At 44.9% G+C, this 18,096-nt stretch overlaps 1 protein-coding gene across 7 annotated transcripts in view; it reads right to left on the reverse strand.

Moving 5' to 3' along the window:
• The window catches only part of ABI2 (abl interactor 2), a 119,470-nt gene extending 102,653 nt beyond the window's left edge, over positions 1 to 16,817 (reverse strand). For 2 of the 7 annotated variants that reach the window (XM_039494322.1, XM_039494319.1), the window contains exon 1: positions 16,584 to 16,811. In XM_039494322.1, the coding sequence (XP_039350256.1) occupies positions 16,584 to 16,700 (117 nt within the window). In that variant the 5' untranslated portion in view covers positions 16,701 to 16,811. Of the gene's footprint in view, positions 1 to 16,583 lie in introns of all 7 variants that reach the window. The other 5 variants (XM_039494324.1, XM_039494323.1, XM_039494325.1 and 2 more) reach the window with 5 other exon arrangements.
• Between the last annotated feature and the right edge of the window lie 1,279 nt (positions 16,818 to 18,096).

Below are 18,096 nucleotides of genomic sequence, written 5' to 3' on the forward strand. Positions count from 1 at the left end.
AGAGCCAGGAATTGATGCCAAAATCTCAAGTTCCATTCCAGTACTTAACCACAAGACCAACCTTTCTCCTCACCAAATGAAATGATGTATATCAGTCTCAAAGGATGTTCCACTTGTGGAAAACTGCTGATTCAACATAGCCTCTATTGTAGCACATATGATACAATGCTCTCTTAAAGGTGACATCCAAAAGAAAAAAATGTGCTCATTTTTGGTTCTTTATGGTTTATAAGAGAGACAAAAGACTTTTTCCTCCAAAAGAGCTTTCTGCCTTTTTTTTTTTAACTTTAGAAATTGAGATCTTGCTTTGTTATTCCTAGAAGTTGCTATGCCAACGGCAGAACTTGGCCAACCTTGTGTATTCAGAATCTGAAAGCTGAGCAACTGCCATGTGAAAGGATTAAGTTAGACTTGTCAAAACTGTTTTTGTTAACACCTATTTCAGCCAAACAACTGACAAACAGCTGGGAAGAAAGATCTCTGTTAAAGATGTAACATCATGACCTTTCAAGTAAGGGCAGAGAAAGCTCTCACTCCCATTCTCTGATCCTCTAAGGCAGCCTAGATCAAAAACAGTGAAGATAAAACCTCATACTTCTTATATTTTTGGATCAAACTCAAGCAAAAAAAACCACACATCTGCAAAAATAAGATGCAAGTCTTCTTTGATCATAAAACAGAAAAAAAGTGACACAACCCAATTTTTCTATCCCCTCTTCAACTCACCTTTAAATCCATTCCTAGCCCAGTGAAGTATGGGCCTTCAAAATAGTATTCTTCACTTTCTGTCCTAAATGTTGTAAACTGTTACCGTTTGCATTCCAGCTTACCATTAACTAACTACACATCACTTGATACAGTGAGGTGATTTATAAGAACATAGGTCCAAAGTAGTATATGTCATTTGTAAACTGTCTTTGAATGAATAGCATTAATATATTACAAAGGGTTGTAACAGGATGGTTCACTGACAATTTACACATTTATATTGAGCTTGAATCTTGACATTGAGTCAGGGGCGGCTCTAGATATTTCGCCGCCCCAAGCACGGCGGCATGCCGCAGGGGGCGCTCTGCCGGTCCCGCGGACCTCCCGCAGGCGTGCCTGCGGAGGGTCCACTGGTCCCGCGGCTCCACCGAAGCCGCGGGACCAGCGGACCCTCCGCAGGCACGCCTGCGGGAGGTCCACCAGAGCCCTGCCTGCCGCCCTCCCGGAGACTGGCAGAGCGCCCCCCGCGGCATGCCGCCCCAAGCACGCTCTTGGCGTGCTGGGGCCTGGAGCCGCCCCTGCATTGAGTACACAACCTTGGACACCCCCAAATACACGAGGGGCTCTCTTAGGAAAGTTCCAAATTTAGTATTTCTAACAGATCACAAGATGATCAGTAACTGTTTACAAAAGTTATGTTCATTTATTCCATTAAGTATCTTGTTGGGTATGCTCTTGAGTACTGTTCTCTTCCCTTTGGAGAAAAATAGATCAACTGAAGTAACCAGTTATATGTAATGGATTCAGCCCAAAAAAAAAAAATTGTTGAAGGCAAACTATTACATTGCAAGCAAAGATGTTGACAACAGATCCACCAGAAAGGTGAAATACTGTCAACAAGTGTAATATCGGAGATCCTGACCCTACAGATTATTCTCCCCATTCTAGGATTCCAGTTCGTAGACTTATGTACGGAAACGTACTCACAGAGAAGAGGCTACAGTTTAAGTCAGGGGTAGGCAACCTATGACATATGTGCCAAAGGCTTCATGCAAGCTGATTTTCAGTGGCATTCACACTGCCTGGGTCCTGGCCACTGGTCCGAGGGGCTCTGCATTTTAATTTAATTTTAAAGGAAGCTTCTTAAACATTTTAAAACCTTATTTACTTTACATACAACAATAGTTTAGTTATATGTTATAGACATAGAAAAAGACCTTCTAAAAACATTAAAATGTATTACTGGCACACAAAACCTCAAATTAGAGTGAATAAATGAAGACTCGGCACATCACTTCCGAAAAGCTGCCGACCCCGATCTAAGTGCTTGTGTGGGTACTTCCTGAAATAGGTCAAAAGTACTTTCTATGATATTCTGAGGATCACCAATGTCCTAGCTAGCAAGGCTAAGCACACATTGATCCTTTATATAATGCTACATCATTTTCTCCAGGATCCTGCACATTCAACAGCTGGCCAGTTCTGGAGAGGGAACCTCACTTTGGAATCGAGGGTATGGCTACACTGGCGATTTGCAGCGCTGGAAAGCCTCCACCAGTGCTGCAATTAGTAAGTGGCCACACCTGCAGGGCACTTCCAGCGCTGCAACTCCCTGGCCGTACACCCCTCTCGGCATGGGGAATAAGGATTCCAGCGCTGGTGCTGCAGCGCTGGTCATCAAGTGTGGCCACACACCAGCGCTGTGATTGGCCTCCAGGGTATAAGGATGTATCCCAGAATGCCTGTTCAGCCACTCTGCTCATCAGGTCAGACTCTACTGCCCTGGCCTCAGGTGACCCGCCCTTTAAATGCCCCGGGAATTTTAAAAATCCCCTTCCTGTTTGCTCAGCCAGGTGTGGAGTGCAATCAGTGAATCTTTACAGGTGACCATGCCTCCACGTGGCAAACGAGCCCCAGCATGGAGCAATGGCGAGCTGATGGACCTCATCAGTGTTTGGGGGGAGGAATCTGTGCAGGCACAGCTGCGCTCTAGCCGTAAGAATTATGATACCTTTGCCCAGGTATCAAGAGCCATGCTGGAAAGGGGCCATGAGCGTGACGCGCTGCAGTGCAGGGTTAAAGTAAAGGAGCTGCGGAGTGCCTATTGCAAAGCACGTGAGGGAAACCGCAGATCCGGCGCTGCCCCCACGACCTGCCGGTTTTACAAGGAGCTGGATGCGATTTATGGGGGTGACCCCTCTGTAAATCCAAGGACCACGATGGACAGTTCAGAGCCGGTAGAGGAGGGGGAGGGGGAGGCAGACAGTGAGGCTACTGTGGTGGGGGAAGACACCCCGGAGTCCCAGGAGGCATGCAGTCAGGAGCTCTTCTCAAGCCAGGAGGAAGCTAGCCAGTCACAGCCCCTGGGACTTGGTGCAGAAGAATCACAGGAGCAGGTCCCAGGTAAGCAGCTTTTATTGCAATGCAAAGGTTTTGGGAGAGGAGGGGGGGTGGTATGGCTGCATGCTAGATATGGAATATCCCATTGATGTGGTCTATCACGTCGCGGTAATCTGCCTCTGTAATCTCTTCAAAAGTTTCTGCAAGAGCATAGGCAATTCGCGTGACCAAGTTTAAAGGGAGAGCCAGTGTGGTCCCTGTCCCAGTCAGGCTAACGCGTCCGCGCCACTGTTCCAGGAGGGGTGGGGGAACCATGGCTGCACACAGGCAAGCTGCATAGGGGCCAGGGCGGAATCCGCATTGTTGTAGGAGACCCTCCCTTGCTTCTTTGGTAACCCGCAGCAGGGAGATATCTTCAAGTATTAACTCCTGTGGGAAATGGAGGCAGGTCTCCCAACTGCTGCTTGCTGCCTGCCTGTAACAAAGCCCAAAAACAGGCAGTGTACCCATGCAGCAAAAAGCACCCTGCCCAGGCAAACCGCGGCAGGAACCCCAGGGTTAATTACCATTACCATTTCTGGGAGGCTGTGAATTCTCTAGCTGTGTTTGAAATGTCTGAGGAATGCTACAGTGTGAGACTTGAAACTAACTTCAGATTATACACAATGCAGGCTCTCTTAAAATGTATCATTTGCTGTATTTTTATAGTGACCTTGACTAGTCCTGGGCCGGTCTTATCAGTGACTGAAAGAAAGCTTCAGAACACGAGAAGGAAGCCTAACAAAAGCAAGGAAGATTTGGTGAAGGCAGTTATGAACCAGTGTGCAACAGAGAATAAAACTGCGCAGGAATGGAGAGAAAAGATGCAGCACTGGAAGGAAACAGAAAGCAGGAGAAAGGCGTTGACGCTGAAGAAAACCACGAGGCAGCTTATAAACCTCATGGCGCGCCAAACAGACTGTATGCATTCACTGGTAGCAATGCAGGCAGAGCACTACCGTGCCAAACCCCCACCCTCCCAAACCTCTTTCCCCTATGCACCAATGTCAGCTCCCAAGTCCCGTTCCCCAGCATCCAGGTTCTTACCTACACCATCACCAGCTGCCCCCGACACCTGTACGGTCACCTATGAGCCCAGAGAACTACGACCCTTACCCTCTGCACTCAACCCCCATCACCATGCAACAGTACAATCCTGAGGTGAACAGCACTCCTGGCAGTACATATGCAAAACTATGAATGTACAGTTCAACGACCAACCCCCCTGCCCGTTTACTTCCTTTTTTTAAATAAATGATTTCTTTGATTATGAAACAGTTTTTATTATTGCATAAAGTGAAAGATAACAAACCCCAAGGAAAACACAGGTAACAAACAGCAAGGAAAACACAGGCACTTAAAAGCACTGTAACCAGTGCACGTCACTCCTGGTCAAGGCAAAAAACATTACTGTTGGCTTTCAGCCTCAAATTCCTCCCTCAAGGCATCCCTAATCCTTGTTGCCCTGTGGTGGGCGTCTCTAGTAGCCCTGCTGTCTGGCTGTGCAAATTCAGCCTCCAGGACTTGCACCTCGTTGGTCCATGCCTGGCTGAATGTTTCACCTTTCCCTTCACAAATATTATGGAGGGTACAGCACGCGGATATAACCGCAGGGATGCTGCTTTCCCCCAAGTCTAGCTTCCCATAAAGCGCCCGCCAGCGCCCCTTTAAATGGCCAAAAGCACACTCCACAGTCACTCGGCATCAGCTCAGCCTGTAGTTGAAACGGTCCTGGCTCCTGTCCAGCTTCCCTGTATAGGGTTTCATAAGCCAAGGCATTAATGGGTAAGCAGGGTCCCCAAGGATCACAATGGGCATTTCAACGTCCCCTACTGTGATCTTTCGGTCTGGGAAAAATGTCCCTTCCTGCATCTTCCTGAACAGGCCACTGTTCCGAAAGATGCGTGCATCATGCACTTTTCCAGGCCAGCCTGTGTAAATGTCAATGAAACGCCCACGGTGATCCACAAGCGCCTGGAGAACCATAGAGAAATACCCCTTGCGATTAATGTACTTGTAGGCTAGGTGGGGTGGTGCCAGAATAGGAATATGCGTGCCATCTATTGCCCCTCCACAGTTAGGGAAACCCATTTCTGCAAAGCCATCCACAATGTCCTGCACGTTCCCCACAGTCACGGTTCTCCTTAGCAGGATGCGATTAATGGCCCTGCAAACTTGCATCAACACGATTCCAACGGTCGACTTTCCCACTCCAAACTGGTTCCCGACCGACCGGTAGCTGTCTGGAGTTGCCAGCTTCCAGATTGCAATAGCCACCCGCTTTTCCACCATCAGGGCAGCTCTCAATCTTGTGTCCTTGCGCCGCAGGGTGGGGGCGAGCTCAGCACACAGTCCCATGAAAGTGGCTTTTCTCATACGAAAGTTCTGCAGCCACTGCTCGTCATCCCAGACTTCCATGACAATGTGATCCCACCACTCACTGCTTGTTTCACGAGCCCAAAAGCGGCGTTCCACGGTGCTGAGCATTTCCGTTACCGCCACAAGCAATTTCATGTCACCCGCATTAGGCAAATCCATATCATCATCGGACTCCTCACTGTCACTTTGGAGCTGAAGGAATAGCTCAACTGCCAAACGTGATGTGCTGGCGACAGTCATCAGCAAATTCCTCAGCAGCTCAGGCTCCATTTCACACACTGAAAGCGTGCTGCACTCACAATGGCAAGAAACGTGGACGGCGAAACTGCGACTGCTGGGAAGTGAAGCGATGCACCACGGGGCGTTGGAACAGGAAGCGGAATGACCCACACACTTCCTTCCCCTTCCTACAATACTCAGCGCCAAAACGGCACCAAAACGGGATGAGGTGCTCTGTGGCATAGCTGCCCACAATGCACCTCTCAGTACAGCGCTGCAAATTCTGCAAATGTGGCCGCACTACAGTGCTGGCAGCTGTCAGTGTGGCCACACTGCAGCGCTGGCCCTGCACAGCTGGACGACCAGCGCTGCAAACTACCAGCGCTGCAACTCGCCAGTGTAGCCATACCCCAAGATGCCCAAGGAAGGACATCAGGATAAACAGGCTTACCCCTCTTTAGAGTTAACCCACTAAATGTTGGATAGAGAAAATGCTGAAGAATGCCTCCGTAGATACAACACACCACATCGCTGTATATTGGTTTATATAACAGCACTGTAATATTTTCAGTACTTTCTATTCCATTCCTTTTACATCCTACGTTGTTTTTTAAACTCACATACTTAAAGCTTATCTTAATTGGACTTTACCTTGAGTTAACTGGTCACCAATTCTCTTGAGAGACTTAACACATTTGTAAAGACTAGTGTGGACACACCCCCACAAGTTTAATCAAATCTATAAACATTTGTTCATTTATCCCAGGCTGATTCCTATATTCTGGAACAAACATCTCCCGCCTTCTTGTGCATTCAAACATTGAGCCCCATTTCCTATGTCTCAAACAGTATCAGACAACTTCCTGCTGGGAAAGATCAATAAAACAGAAGCTTTACTGTGAGATTGACACCACTCACAGTTCCGGTACTAATAAAAGAGTGGCAAATACTATGTTGAAAATTCATTACAGTATTCTTATTCAGTAAACATTTAACTATGATAAGAACATTTTATGAATGTTAGAATTACGAATAAAACAAACCAAGACAAATTAATTCAACCTACTACACCTCATTTTAGACCATTTATTAAAGTAGCAGCTTTACACATACTGTCAAAGGAACAGATTCTGCTTTTTTAAAAACAACAAAAGCAGACCTTCATTTAGGCTTAATACTAATCCATCGCTAAAAGATGCCAGAACAAAACACTATTATCTATTATTAACAGACTAAGAAAATTCCACTAAAATTTGGGTAGTTACAGTATACAGAAGCTGTAGCAAAACTGATGTCTTTTTTCTGTCAAATGCAGCACATTATATAGATCCTGCCTACTACACTTCTAAAATATATGTCCCCCAGCCTACTTGGGTCCTCCACTCCCAGGAATAACTGCAGTGCTGCACATTTTTCCAAAGGTGCAAAAGCATGAAATTCACATGATTCTTGACAGTTTCACTACTGCCCACAAGGTTCTGAACTGAAACAATTAAACTGATCAGAGTTAATTTCATTCTACTGTTGCCTGGCACAGCTAAGAGACAACGGAGCCTTTCATTTGCAGATTTTGTAAAGTCCTGGATTGGTTAACAACCACTTCACATTTGAAAGACTACCTTTATTAACCAGAAGGGTTAAAAACTTTTTTTTTTTAAATGAACACTTAATCTACAAAAGACAATAATTTATGCCCTCACTCTTCCAGGGAAACTTTGTCCTCAACACTCAAAAGTACGTAAGCGAAATTTTCAAATCCTCCTAACATAAGTCACCATATAAAAATGGTTTACACTCCATATTGAAGTCACATCATTCTGGGGCTTGTGGAGAGTTGTTATGGACAGTCTAAAAGCAAGGTTTCCTTCCGTGTTCGAAACTTAAGCGTGGTGTCTCCCGTGTAATTTTAATCCACACTCATCTCCTTCCCTGAGAACCTAGTCAACTTCTATTTAAACTATCCAAGAACCTAAAATTAAGGTTGCACAAAACCCCATTCATTCTGACTGAAACATGCATGACATCCATTTTCACCTGCATAACAGTTTATTCAGTTCCTGGGGGGGAGGGAGTGTCCAAAGTGGCTAATCAGAGCCCTGAAAATTGAAAAATTACCTAAATACATTATGTTGCCCATTACATATCCCATCTAACAGAGTATTATCTTGCTTTATAAGTTATGAAAAGTGCATTAACAAAGGTTCTCGTTCAAGTGAAAGGATAACCAACAAAATTGAGAGGTTTTGCATTGGTAAGCAAGATGTTTATTGGTAAGCAAGATGTTTTCAGTTATACACAAGTAAACAAAGAATGGCTTAAAACCTCTTCTTCACAAATTCTACTAAAACTGGGCCAGCACAATTTAGCATTCAGACTGCAGTTAAAATCTGTCATAAAAACAAACCAGCTAGAGAAGTTCTTCTTTCTCCTCCAGTTATGGTTCAATTTAACTTAAAGGAGATCACCAAGGAGCATTCAGCTAAGTGAAAAACCTCTGAAGGCTTTGGGTTTTTTGTTTTTTTTTTTAGATATTCACCACAATGGTGTACCACTTCCTGCACTGAAACCTAAAGCACTAAAGCCACAACGATTAATGATTGCAAATACATATAAAATGTGAGCAAAAGAATTCAGATTTTAAAACACTTATGATGCACATGTAACAGTGAACATAAGCTTGCTGCTCTGAATCAGCATCCTTGATCAACATTATCCAATGCCTACATCATCAGGAAGTAGATATACAGCAGAAGATAGTTACCAAAATGCCACTCTCAACAAACATACTCAATGATACAAGAATAGACGTGCCTTTTTTCCAGCAGTAACTATATAGTATTCATAAATTCTGTTTTTCCATCAGTGCACGGGGTAGTAATACTGATAACTCCCATTAACACAGATAACAAATGGCTCATGCCATTTCTGCACACACTTACAGAAGAATCAAGCCTACTGTTTTACAAACCATGGTTTTTAACTCAGTGAACCTATTAAATGTTTTGAATAACTCTTTGTAAAATGTAGCACAGTTATACAAAGGAAAGTACAGTGGTTGAGTGATAAACGCATGGTCTAGTTTACCACTTATATGGCTCATTTGGAGGGGGAGAAGGCAAACTGGGCTGATAGAGATAATCACAATACCAATTCAACCAACACACTAATGAGCTCTCCATAAACCTGGAACACAAGATAAATACACAGTAACAGCAGCCCGCAACTCGGATGTGCTTGTGATGAATGAATAGACACCATCAAATATTATTCTAGGTATAAAAAAATTGAGAGTCATTTTTTAAGAAAAAATCAACTGAAGACATGTACACATAGTGCTGGGTAAAATAATAGTCCTTTTTAGATATTTACAGTATATTTAAAATATGTAAAAAAAAATTAAAAGTGCTCATTCTAAATCTTAAATACCTGTATCAGTCTGATTTTTCTCCTAGCTACCTGAGCCTCATTACTGATGCCATTCCACAGGAAGGAGATATTTTGGTTATCCCATTACCTAGACATGGAGGCTAAAAACCCTCACATTTAATTAACAGGATCTGCCAAAACCATTAGCCTCCTAATAGACTACAGTCTGGACAGTTTAGGCACCTAGGAGGAAAAGACATGTTATAGTAAATACAAAACTTGAAAATATAATTACTATACTATTGTTCTCTTGACCCCATAGCAAAATATTCCATGTTTCAATTATCCCCCTCTATAAAATACTTCTAGCTTGGGAAAACAGTTTTTAATAGCACTTGTAAGATCTTCACTGAATTTGCAAGGGGAAGCTCAAGGGGAGAGCACAAAAAGGAAGACACTTGGGCTTGGTCTACACTTAAAACGTAGACTAACCTAGCTATGTCACTTAAGGGTGTGAAAAATTCATACTGGCACACTACAGTTTAAGACAACTTAATTCCCAGTGTAGACGCAGCTAAGTCAACGGGACAATTCTTCCATCGATCTAGCTACCACTGCTCAGGGAGGTGGGAAGCTGTAGCGCCCACAGTGTGGACATGGCCTAAGGAAAATTATCAGAATTTCCCACTCTCCAGCAGACAACTTTGAGCCTAAAAAGAGGCATGTCAAACCAATTCTTGCTTTATTTCAACGGAATAGTGGCTACATACAACCTTATTAACAAATTATGTTCAGTTTACATAGCTATTATCAGGCAGGGCTTTCTGCCGCCCCAGGCCCAGGCAGAAGCCGCCCCCCCCGCCGCCCGGCGCCCCCGCCCCGCCGCCCCCCGCAGCGCGCGCCGCAGCGCCAGCCGGCCCAGCTGGCCGGGCCGGGCTGGCTGCTGGTGGGTCTGGGTGCCTGTGAGTGGAGGGTGGCGAACAAGAAGCAGCAGAGGAGCCGCCTGGACAGCAGCTGGGGGGCAGCGCGCAGCCGGGCAGCGCCGGCGGCGCCGGGGGGCGGCGCGAGGCGGGGCGAGCTGCCTGCGAGCTGAGAGCGCGGCAGCGCGGAGGGCGGGACCCGCGGGGGCAAGCGGCGGGGACAAGGAGCCCCCTCCGGGGCGGCCGGGCAGGCTGGCGCGCCCGGCCCCGCCTCCTCCCCCTCCCCCCCCCCCCCCCCCCCACCCCCCCCCCCCACCACCCCCTAGCGGCGGAGCTGCCCCGGCTGCAGAGGAGGGCGCGGAGGGGTGTGTGCGCCGCACAAGGGAAGAGGCCCGGCCCCCTCTGCGGCCTGCGCGCCGCCCGCTCTTCCGAGCGGCGGCACATACGCGCACACGCTCGCCGCCGCTACCGCGCGCGCCGCTAGGCACCTGCTTGTTTAGCTGGTGCCTAGAGCCGCCCCTGGCTATTATACTGTTTGGTATTCAACGATATTCAAAAAAATAAGTAGATACCATAAATGGAGAGAGTACTCGGACCTTCCCTTAGGCAGTTATTTAAATTACATGATTTTTGTGGAATGCTACCGTAGTCCGGATGGTAAAAACTGCATGTGCATTGGGGAAACAACAGGCTGAAAGTCTAACAAGTCTGAAAGTTTTCTGTACTGATATGTCCACAGATCCATCAGATTTGCTTTGCCAGTTCCCTAATTTGGTTAAGCAGCTTTAATTTATCAGCATCTTTCTGCACTCCTCAACTATTCCAGCCTTAAACTCATCAATAACTCTTTTATATTTGCAGAACAAGCCTTCCATGCACACTTGTAAGATCCAAGTATAACGACTAATTCACTAGGAGCTAGCTTAAAAAGAAAACAAAATTTAAAGGAACAGTCAGGTAAAAAATATTTTTTTAAACAAATTTACTTGCATGCATCACTGGAATATTAAAACAATAGACGTTTAATAAACCTGTTTACATTGTTTGTGCTGTTTGTTTACTTAGTGAAATTATGTTACATTGGACATTGAAAATAGAATGATCTGGCTATAGCCAGTTTCTCATGTACTAACACAAGCTACAATAAACTATAGTGATGGGTAAGGTCAGAAGAAGAATCTGAACAGAATGCTTGGGTTGCAAATACTGCAGTAGAGTATTTTTTTGTTGAACATTATTTATACAGTAAAATCCCTTGTTTATGTTCCATGATGAGGTAGGATTGCTAAGAACAAACGGGAAGGCAACTGAAATAGGCTTGAAAATTCCACCCAGGAGCAGGAAACTTTCCCTTCTCAATATAAGAGCCTAGAAGGCTATTAATTATTGCTACACCTTTTTGTTTTCTTTATTAATGAAAGCTAAGTTTATACCCCTTACAGTTGTGGAAAAATCTTCCAAATATAAAGAAATGCAGTACTGTCTTGTAGAGTCCATAGACAGCTCCTATGTTTCAACAGTGATTCAGTTTGGGCAAGAAACGGCAGAGTGAAGTTAACGACTCTGGTCAGTTTTGATGGTGATACTCAAATTCCTACCGGCAGTGTTAAAACTGTCAAGAATCATGTTGATTTCACAGTCCTACTGCTTAGGGAAGCTACCTGCACCAGCAGAGAGTAGGCACTGAAGTTATTTACAAGGGCTTCAAAAGCGGCTCTAGAGGAAAGAGTAGTAGAGACCTACTGACCATTCTTCTCCTCACAACAGCCAGGAGACTGGAGAAGCCAGGACAATACTGGAAACCCACGCCTCTCACAGCCGCCTGGAGGCTCTGAAGGGGTGGGGGGGGAGCTCATTCTTCCTTTCAAGCAACTAGAGATGAGTGGAGCATCACATTCTTCAAAGGCTAAGAATGACAGTGCCTTTCAGAAGGGTCCAGGAATAGCAGCTGGTAAAAATCCCAGCACCTATCCCAGAAACTGGATGTGGCATGCTGGCTTTTCACTTGACCACAGACCTCAATGGCGGAAGCTCTCCACTCTAATTTTTTATATCTGCTTGTGACAAGCAGGTTTAGTCCTCTAGCCAGCATGTATCTGGTAATTTTTCCAACTCACTTTCAAAGCGTGCCAAAAGATTTGAGAGTTCATGAGTTTTGGAAGCTAGATGCATTGCATGAAATGAGAGGCTTTTTTCAGAGAAGCAGTGATTACTGGGTAAACCAAAAAAAGGTCTGAACAGAGTAAAATAGTTAATTATTCTCACAGAGACCTGTAGTGTATAACCTCCAAAAGATGGATAAGCCAAGATAATGCTAGGATTTACTTTAGTACATTAGTAATACAAATAAGTGTGATTAGAAAAAATGTGCAATCACATCATGTGTAACATTTCTTGGAACAGCAAAGAAAATTCTAGAACACCAAAATTGTACAATTGTGGTTTATTGACCAGTCTGAGCATTCTTTGCTTTTTATAAGAGACCCATACAACAGCACTATATTATGCAAATAGCTTTTGTGAAAATGGAGACCCTGAATAGCTAATTAAATTCTTGGTCATCAATTAGCTACTCTTCTATAAAGTTAACTTTATAACATGGTGCATACTGAGCAATGAACTGGGTATAATCTGCAGAGCATGAGAAGATGAGGCTATGAATAACCAGCATCAGATTCCTGCCTCTGATGAGCAAACCCCCCTAACAGCTCTGATAAGAGTCTTCTGAACAAAGTTGTTTGAAAAATGCATGTACATGCTCTATTATATCTTTTTTGAAAGAAAACGCAGAGATAATTACTATGTGCTTCCACCAACTTATTTTTATTTTAGGAATAAATCTTGTCCGTTGAATAATGTTTATTTTTATTCCATTTCTGTATAAGACTGCATATTTTGATATCTATGTTTATGAATTTAAGTTTAGAAACTCATTTATTGCTCTGGGTAATCTTATGCCTATTTTTGCTTTAAGTCAGATATTAAAAAAAAGTCTGAATTAAAAATTTGAGTGTGGTCTGGAAATTTCATTTTTCCATAGCAGGTATCAATTTATTTTCCTGTTCAGCAGAGTTAATGGCTGCTGAAAAGCATATTACCATATTAGTTGATTGGCTGATGTACTAAAGAGTGACTCAGTGGGAGAATTTAAAAAGAGCAAACATTTTTCTAGAGCTATAAATGAAGAACGCTGTTTTCTGCCAAAACACTGGTCTTTCACATTTTTTCTCCTCTTATTTTTGCAATGAATTTAAATTACTTACTATATATTTTATTTTTTATCTGATCATTTGCTATCACAAGATTTTAGGGTGTTGTACTAGCACATGCAAGGAAAGGCTGGTTACCTATTTGTTGAACACTAAGCATAAGAAAGGTTTACATGTTTTTGTTTTTAAATGGTGCTGAAGTAGCTTTGACCCTTCATAAATCAAGTATGACTGATTAGCCAGATTTCTATATTTGAAATTCAAGACTCCCAAAGTTATACAATCTGAATACCTAGTTTCGTAAGAAACATATCAAATTACAGCAATTGCTCCAGCTACCAATTCCCATGCAGAGATCTCGATGATACCTGAAGATATTTGAAGCATCTTTCAAGTTGCTAAGAGAATCAAATGTATGTTAACAGTATACTTCAAATTCTCTATTAAGTGATATTAGCAGATTAATCTTGTCAGACTTCTCACAGTGATCTACACATCCGCCCATTTTTACAACTATTTCTATACTTCGGAATAAAACCACAGACCCTACAAATCACCAACTGGTACACAAAACTGCTGACAAACTGATGACAAAGAGGTCAATATGAGCATATCACTTTCACGTTCCAATCACTGTTCTCACTACCCATCCAATATTAGATCATATTCAAATCTTAGACTTAGCTTGGGCCTAGCCCTAAGATATCGCAAAGGTCTCCATAACAAAGACCTGAAATTGCAACAGTCAAACACACAAGGAAATTCTAGAACAGTGGTTCTCAACCAGGGGTATGCAAAGGTCTTCCAGAGAATATGTCAATTCATTTAGACATCTGTCTAGTTTTACAACAGGCTACATAATAATTACTAGCAAAGTCAGTACAAACTAAAATTTCATACGACTTGTTTATACTGCTCTATATACTATACACCGACATGTAAATACAATATTTTATAATTATATGATAAAAATGAGAAACTAAGCAATTTTTCAGTAACAGTATGCAGTGTGACTTTTTTATTTTTGTGAGCAAGTAGTTTCTAAGTGGAGTGAAACTTGGGCTACGCAAGACAAATCAGACTCCTGAAAGGAGTACAGTAATCTGGAAAGGTTGAGAGCCACTGTTCTAGAAGACCATAACAGAACAAGTAGAAGCTGAAGACAGGGTTTCTTGGAGGCTTAAATCTCCACCATAGCTAAGAATGACCACAACCCTGACCACCTTCTGCACAAACTGCAGGGCTAATCTTTTTGACATGACTAAGAGCCAAATAGCCCACAATGCTGCTTGGTTTTGGAAAGGGATAGACCATAAAGAGTAATTTAGTCCCCTCTACTTGTTCCTGAAAAGAAGAAATGAAAATGTAGCTCTAAGCATGGACTATTTGGGTGAATTTATGTAATTTTGTAAGAGGCTCAGATACCATAGTCATAAGCATGGTATAGATACCTAGACAGATCAGTAACAAAAAAAGATTCAGAAGACCTTTAACTAGACTAGTCATATCAGTAGAATATTTACTAACGGAAGACTTAACATTTTGTGAGAACAGTACCAGATAAACTCAAAAAATGGATACACCTTGCACAGGAAAACAATATAAAGTAAATACTGAAATCACTGAGATCTTTTGATATGCACAACAAGGTCCCGGTCCGTGATGAGGGCTCCTAGGTGCTATATGGTAATACAAATAATAAAATGGACCCAATCATCTTGTATCTATAGGAACAACGGATAGTCAAGAAGGGCATACACAGAGGACAATAACTGAATTACATCTCCCCACTTCCTCTGCCTTTGAGACTCTTCCCACCCACCCAAAAGACAATCAGCTTCACAATATAGATTTTTAAAAGTTACATGTATATTTAAACATTCATATTATCAAAGTACGGTCATGATTAAATAATTTGAAAAAAGGGGAAATGGTAATGATATAACATGCTGTTAAATACTGTTTATTTTGTAACAAGGTACGTATTTAGCTGTGTCATCACACTAATTGAACTGTTTTATGGTAAAAGACCTAAAATATCAATAAATAAAATCTTTTTCCTAATAAAAGGTAGGTCATTCTATGCTGTGGATGCTGTGAATTAAACAGTGTAATCTCTTCTATAGTGACATTATTTTAACTATTCTTTCCCCACTGGTTATATCATTCCCATTCCCACCCCCCTTGGTCACCTGCTACAGTAATCCTACCAACATCTCAAAGTGGCCACAGCTATTATCATCCTTATGTGCCATTCTGAAAGAAGCACACAAAAACAGCTTCCATATAAGGGGGAGAGAGAATATGAAACTCAGGTCCAATGCACTTCTTTTAATGATTGTAAAGTACTATGGTGATGAGAGTTCTGTAAAATTCTCCACAGATACCAGGCTGTTGATTCCACCTTCCCCCCTCTTCACTGGATACATCTCTATTTTGCTGATACTCCTCGCCCCACAAGAGTGATCTCATTCTGATAGCCCCCTGCCATGCTCCACTACTGTCGGTGACTATTTTTCCTCCACACATACTCGGCCCAGTTACTCCCCACCAATATATACAACCAGCCCCCTCGCCCCATCTTCCTCTCTGTAACTGCTGCCAACTAGGGTGACCAGATGTCCCGATTTTATAAGGACAGTCCCGATTTTGAGGTCATTTTCTTATATAGGCTCCTATTACCCCCCACCCCCGTCCCGATTTTTCACACTTGCTGTCTGACCACCCTACTGCCAACCTAGCTGACCACCTCTCGCTTCTTTCTTCCTCCATGATTCTGACGGAAAGTGGCTGCATCTGATCTAAGATCACGGCAAGGCTGAGCCCTGTAATACCACCCCTGCTTCATCTCTCCCGTCCCCCATCTGCTATCACCCCTACAGCCCTGATCAGCTCTGCTCCCCCAGCGCCCGCCACTAGCCAGCTGCCTCCCCAGCGCCCGCCACTAGCCCGCCCAGTGCGCAGGCAGGCAGACTGCACCCCACGTTACCGGGCCTGGTCCCGGGTGGGTCAATGTACCTGCTAAGGCTCGTGCTAGGTGTCAATCCCCTCCGGCTTTACCGCCGCCTGCCTCCCGCGGTAACCGGCCCCGGCGGGGCACCGGGACACACGCGCCCCGCGGCAGGGATCGGGGCAGCGCGGGCCCCCGGGGAGCGCGGTCGGGAGGCGAACCGGTCTCCGGAGGCGGCGCGGCACCACGCCCCCGCGGCCAGCTCCGTGCCCCCGGGCTGGGCTGGGCTGGGCTGGGCTGGGGACCCCGCCCCGGTCCTGCCCGCTTCTCCCCACCCCGGAGCCCCCCGGCCAGCGGGAGAGGCGGCCCCCGGCCCCGCCCGCAGCGCGGCCCCCAGCCCGGCCCGGCCCGGCCCCGCGGGCTCGCCGCGCCCGGTCCCGCCGCCGCCGGCACCTGGATGTAGTTGGTCTCGCAGTACTCGGCCACCCGCTCCAGGTTGGTGTAGCTGTCGAACAGGGCCCGGCGCCCGCCCGGGATCTCCTCCTCCAGCAGCATCTGCAGCTCCGCCATCTTCACATCCTCGCCCCCGAGACCCGGCCGGGGGCCCAGAGAGAGAGAAACACCCACCCACCGCGGCGCGGCGCGGCGCAACAACCGGGCACCCCACCGCGCAGGCGCAGAACCCGCACCAGCCAGACCCCCCCACACACCCCTCGCCGGCGCCCCTCACGCGCACACACACTTCCGGTTCATCCCGGCATGGGGGTGGGGGGCTGAACGCCGGTAACCCCGTCCCCGCCGCGCGGGGAGCCCGGGGGGGGGGCAGTGCGCCTGGAGGGGCCGGGGTGAGAGCTGAGGGGCGGGGCGAGGGGGGGCTGGGGAGGCCTGAGGGGAGGCAAGGGGCTAGGAGGAGTGAGGGGAGGGAATTGAAGAGGGATGAAACAGGAGGCATGGTGAGAACAGAAGGAGACCATCTGGCTGTGCACGGCAGGGATTGTATTTTATGGGGACTAAGCAATGACTGACGGGATGGAGTTGGGGGCAGGGATGAAACCAAGGAAATTCTCTGTCCGCACTTGCATCCATCCCTTTGCTGCCTCTAAGAGCTTCATTTTCAAACCTAGCAGCCCCCAGAATTGTTTCCTTACACAGGGCTGTGCACCAAACAAGCATTTTGCACTTGCACATCTAGACCCCTGCTATACATGTGCATATGAGAGTTTGAGGCAAGTAAATGGGTACAATCATAGTATGTATCCATCCTTTCAGAGTTGAAAATTTGACCTTTGAAGTTCAAGAAGTTTCCAACACCTTCGTTCTCTGTTTCTCTTTAGTTTCCATCACAAATTCATAATAAATCAAGTCCAGTTCCCTGGAAATCTAGGATATAATCCTTGAATACAGGATGCTGTGTAAAAACAATTAACTGATACTACAATTAAACTAAAGGCCATCATTGACTAAACATATTGTGACAGTTTTCAGAGTGGTAGCTGTGTTAGTCTGTGTCAGCAAAAACTAACAAACCTTCCTCCAACTCTACAAAAAGAAGGATTCTGCGTGGACTCCTCCTGAAGGTCGAAACAACTGACTGGACTTCTACATAGAGTGCTTCTGCCGATGTGCACTGGCTGAAATTGTGGTTCATTAGTCTCAAAGGTGCCACAAGGACTCCTTGTTGGTTTTTTTAATATATTGTGACTATACTCCATTTACCTCAGTCTAACACATGTTGAAGATTCCCCTATGAATTTCACAAATAAACCATTGGACCCAGTATAATCTGTGTACTTCATGCCCACCCTTTCTGTATATTTTGCTGCCCATCTGCTGAAGATAGATGCCCGATGATCACAAAATTACACCCAAAAAGGAAACACATATAAACAATATATTTAAGACAATATAAAAAGTATATTAAAATCACAGTGTATTATACACTGACATTGAAAAGTATATATCACAG

The sequence above is a fragment of the Mauremys reevesii genome, linkage group 11, assembly GCF_016161935.1.
Source record: "Mauremys reevesii isolate NIE-2019 linkage group 11, ASM1616193v1, whole genome shotgun sequence".
In the NCBI taxonomy this organism is placed as follows: Eukaryota; Metazoa; Chordata; order Testudines; family Geoemydidae; genus Mauremys; species Mauremys reevesii.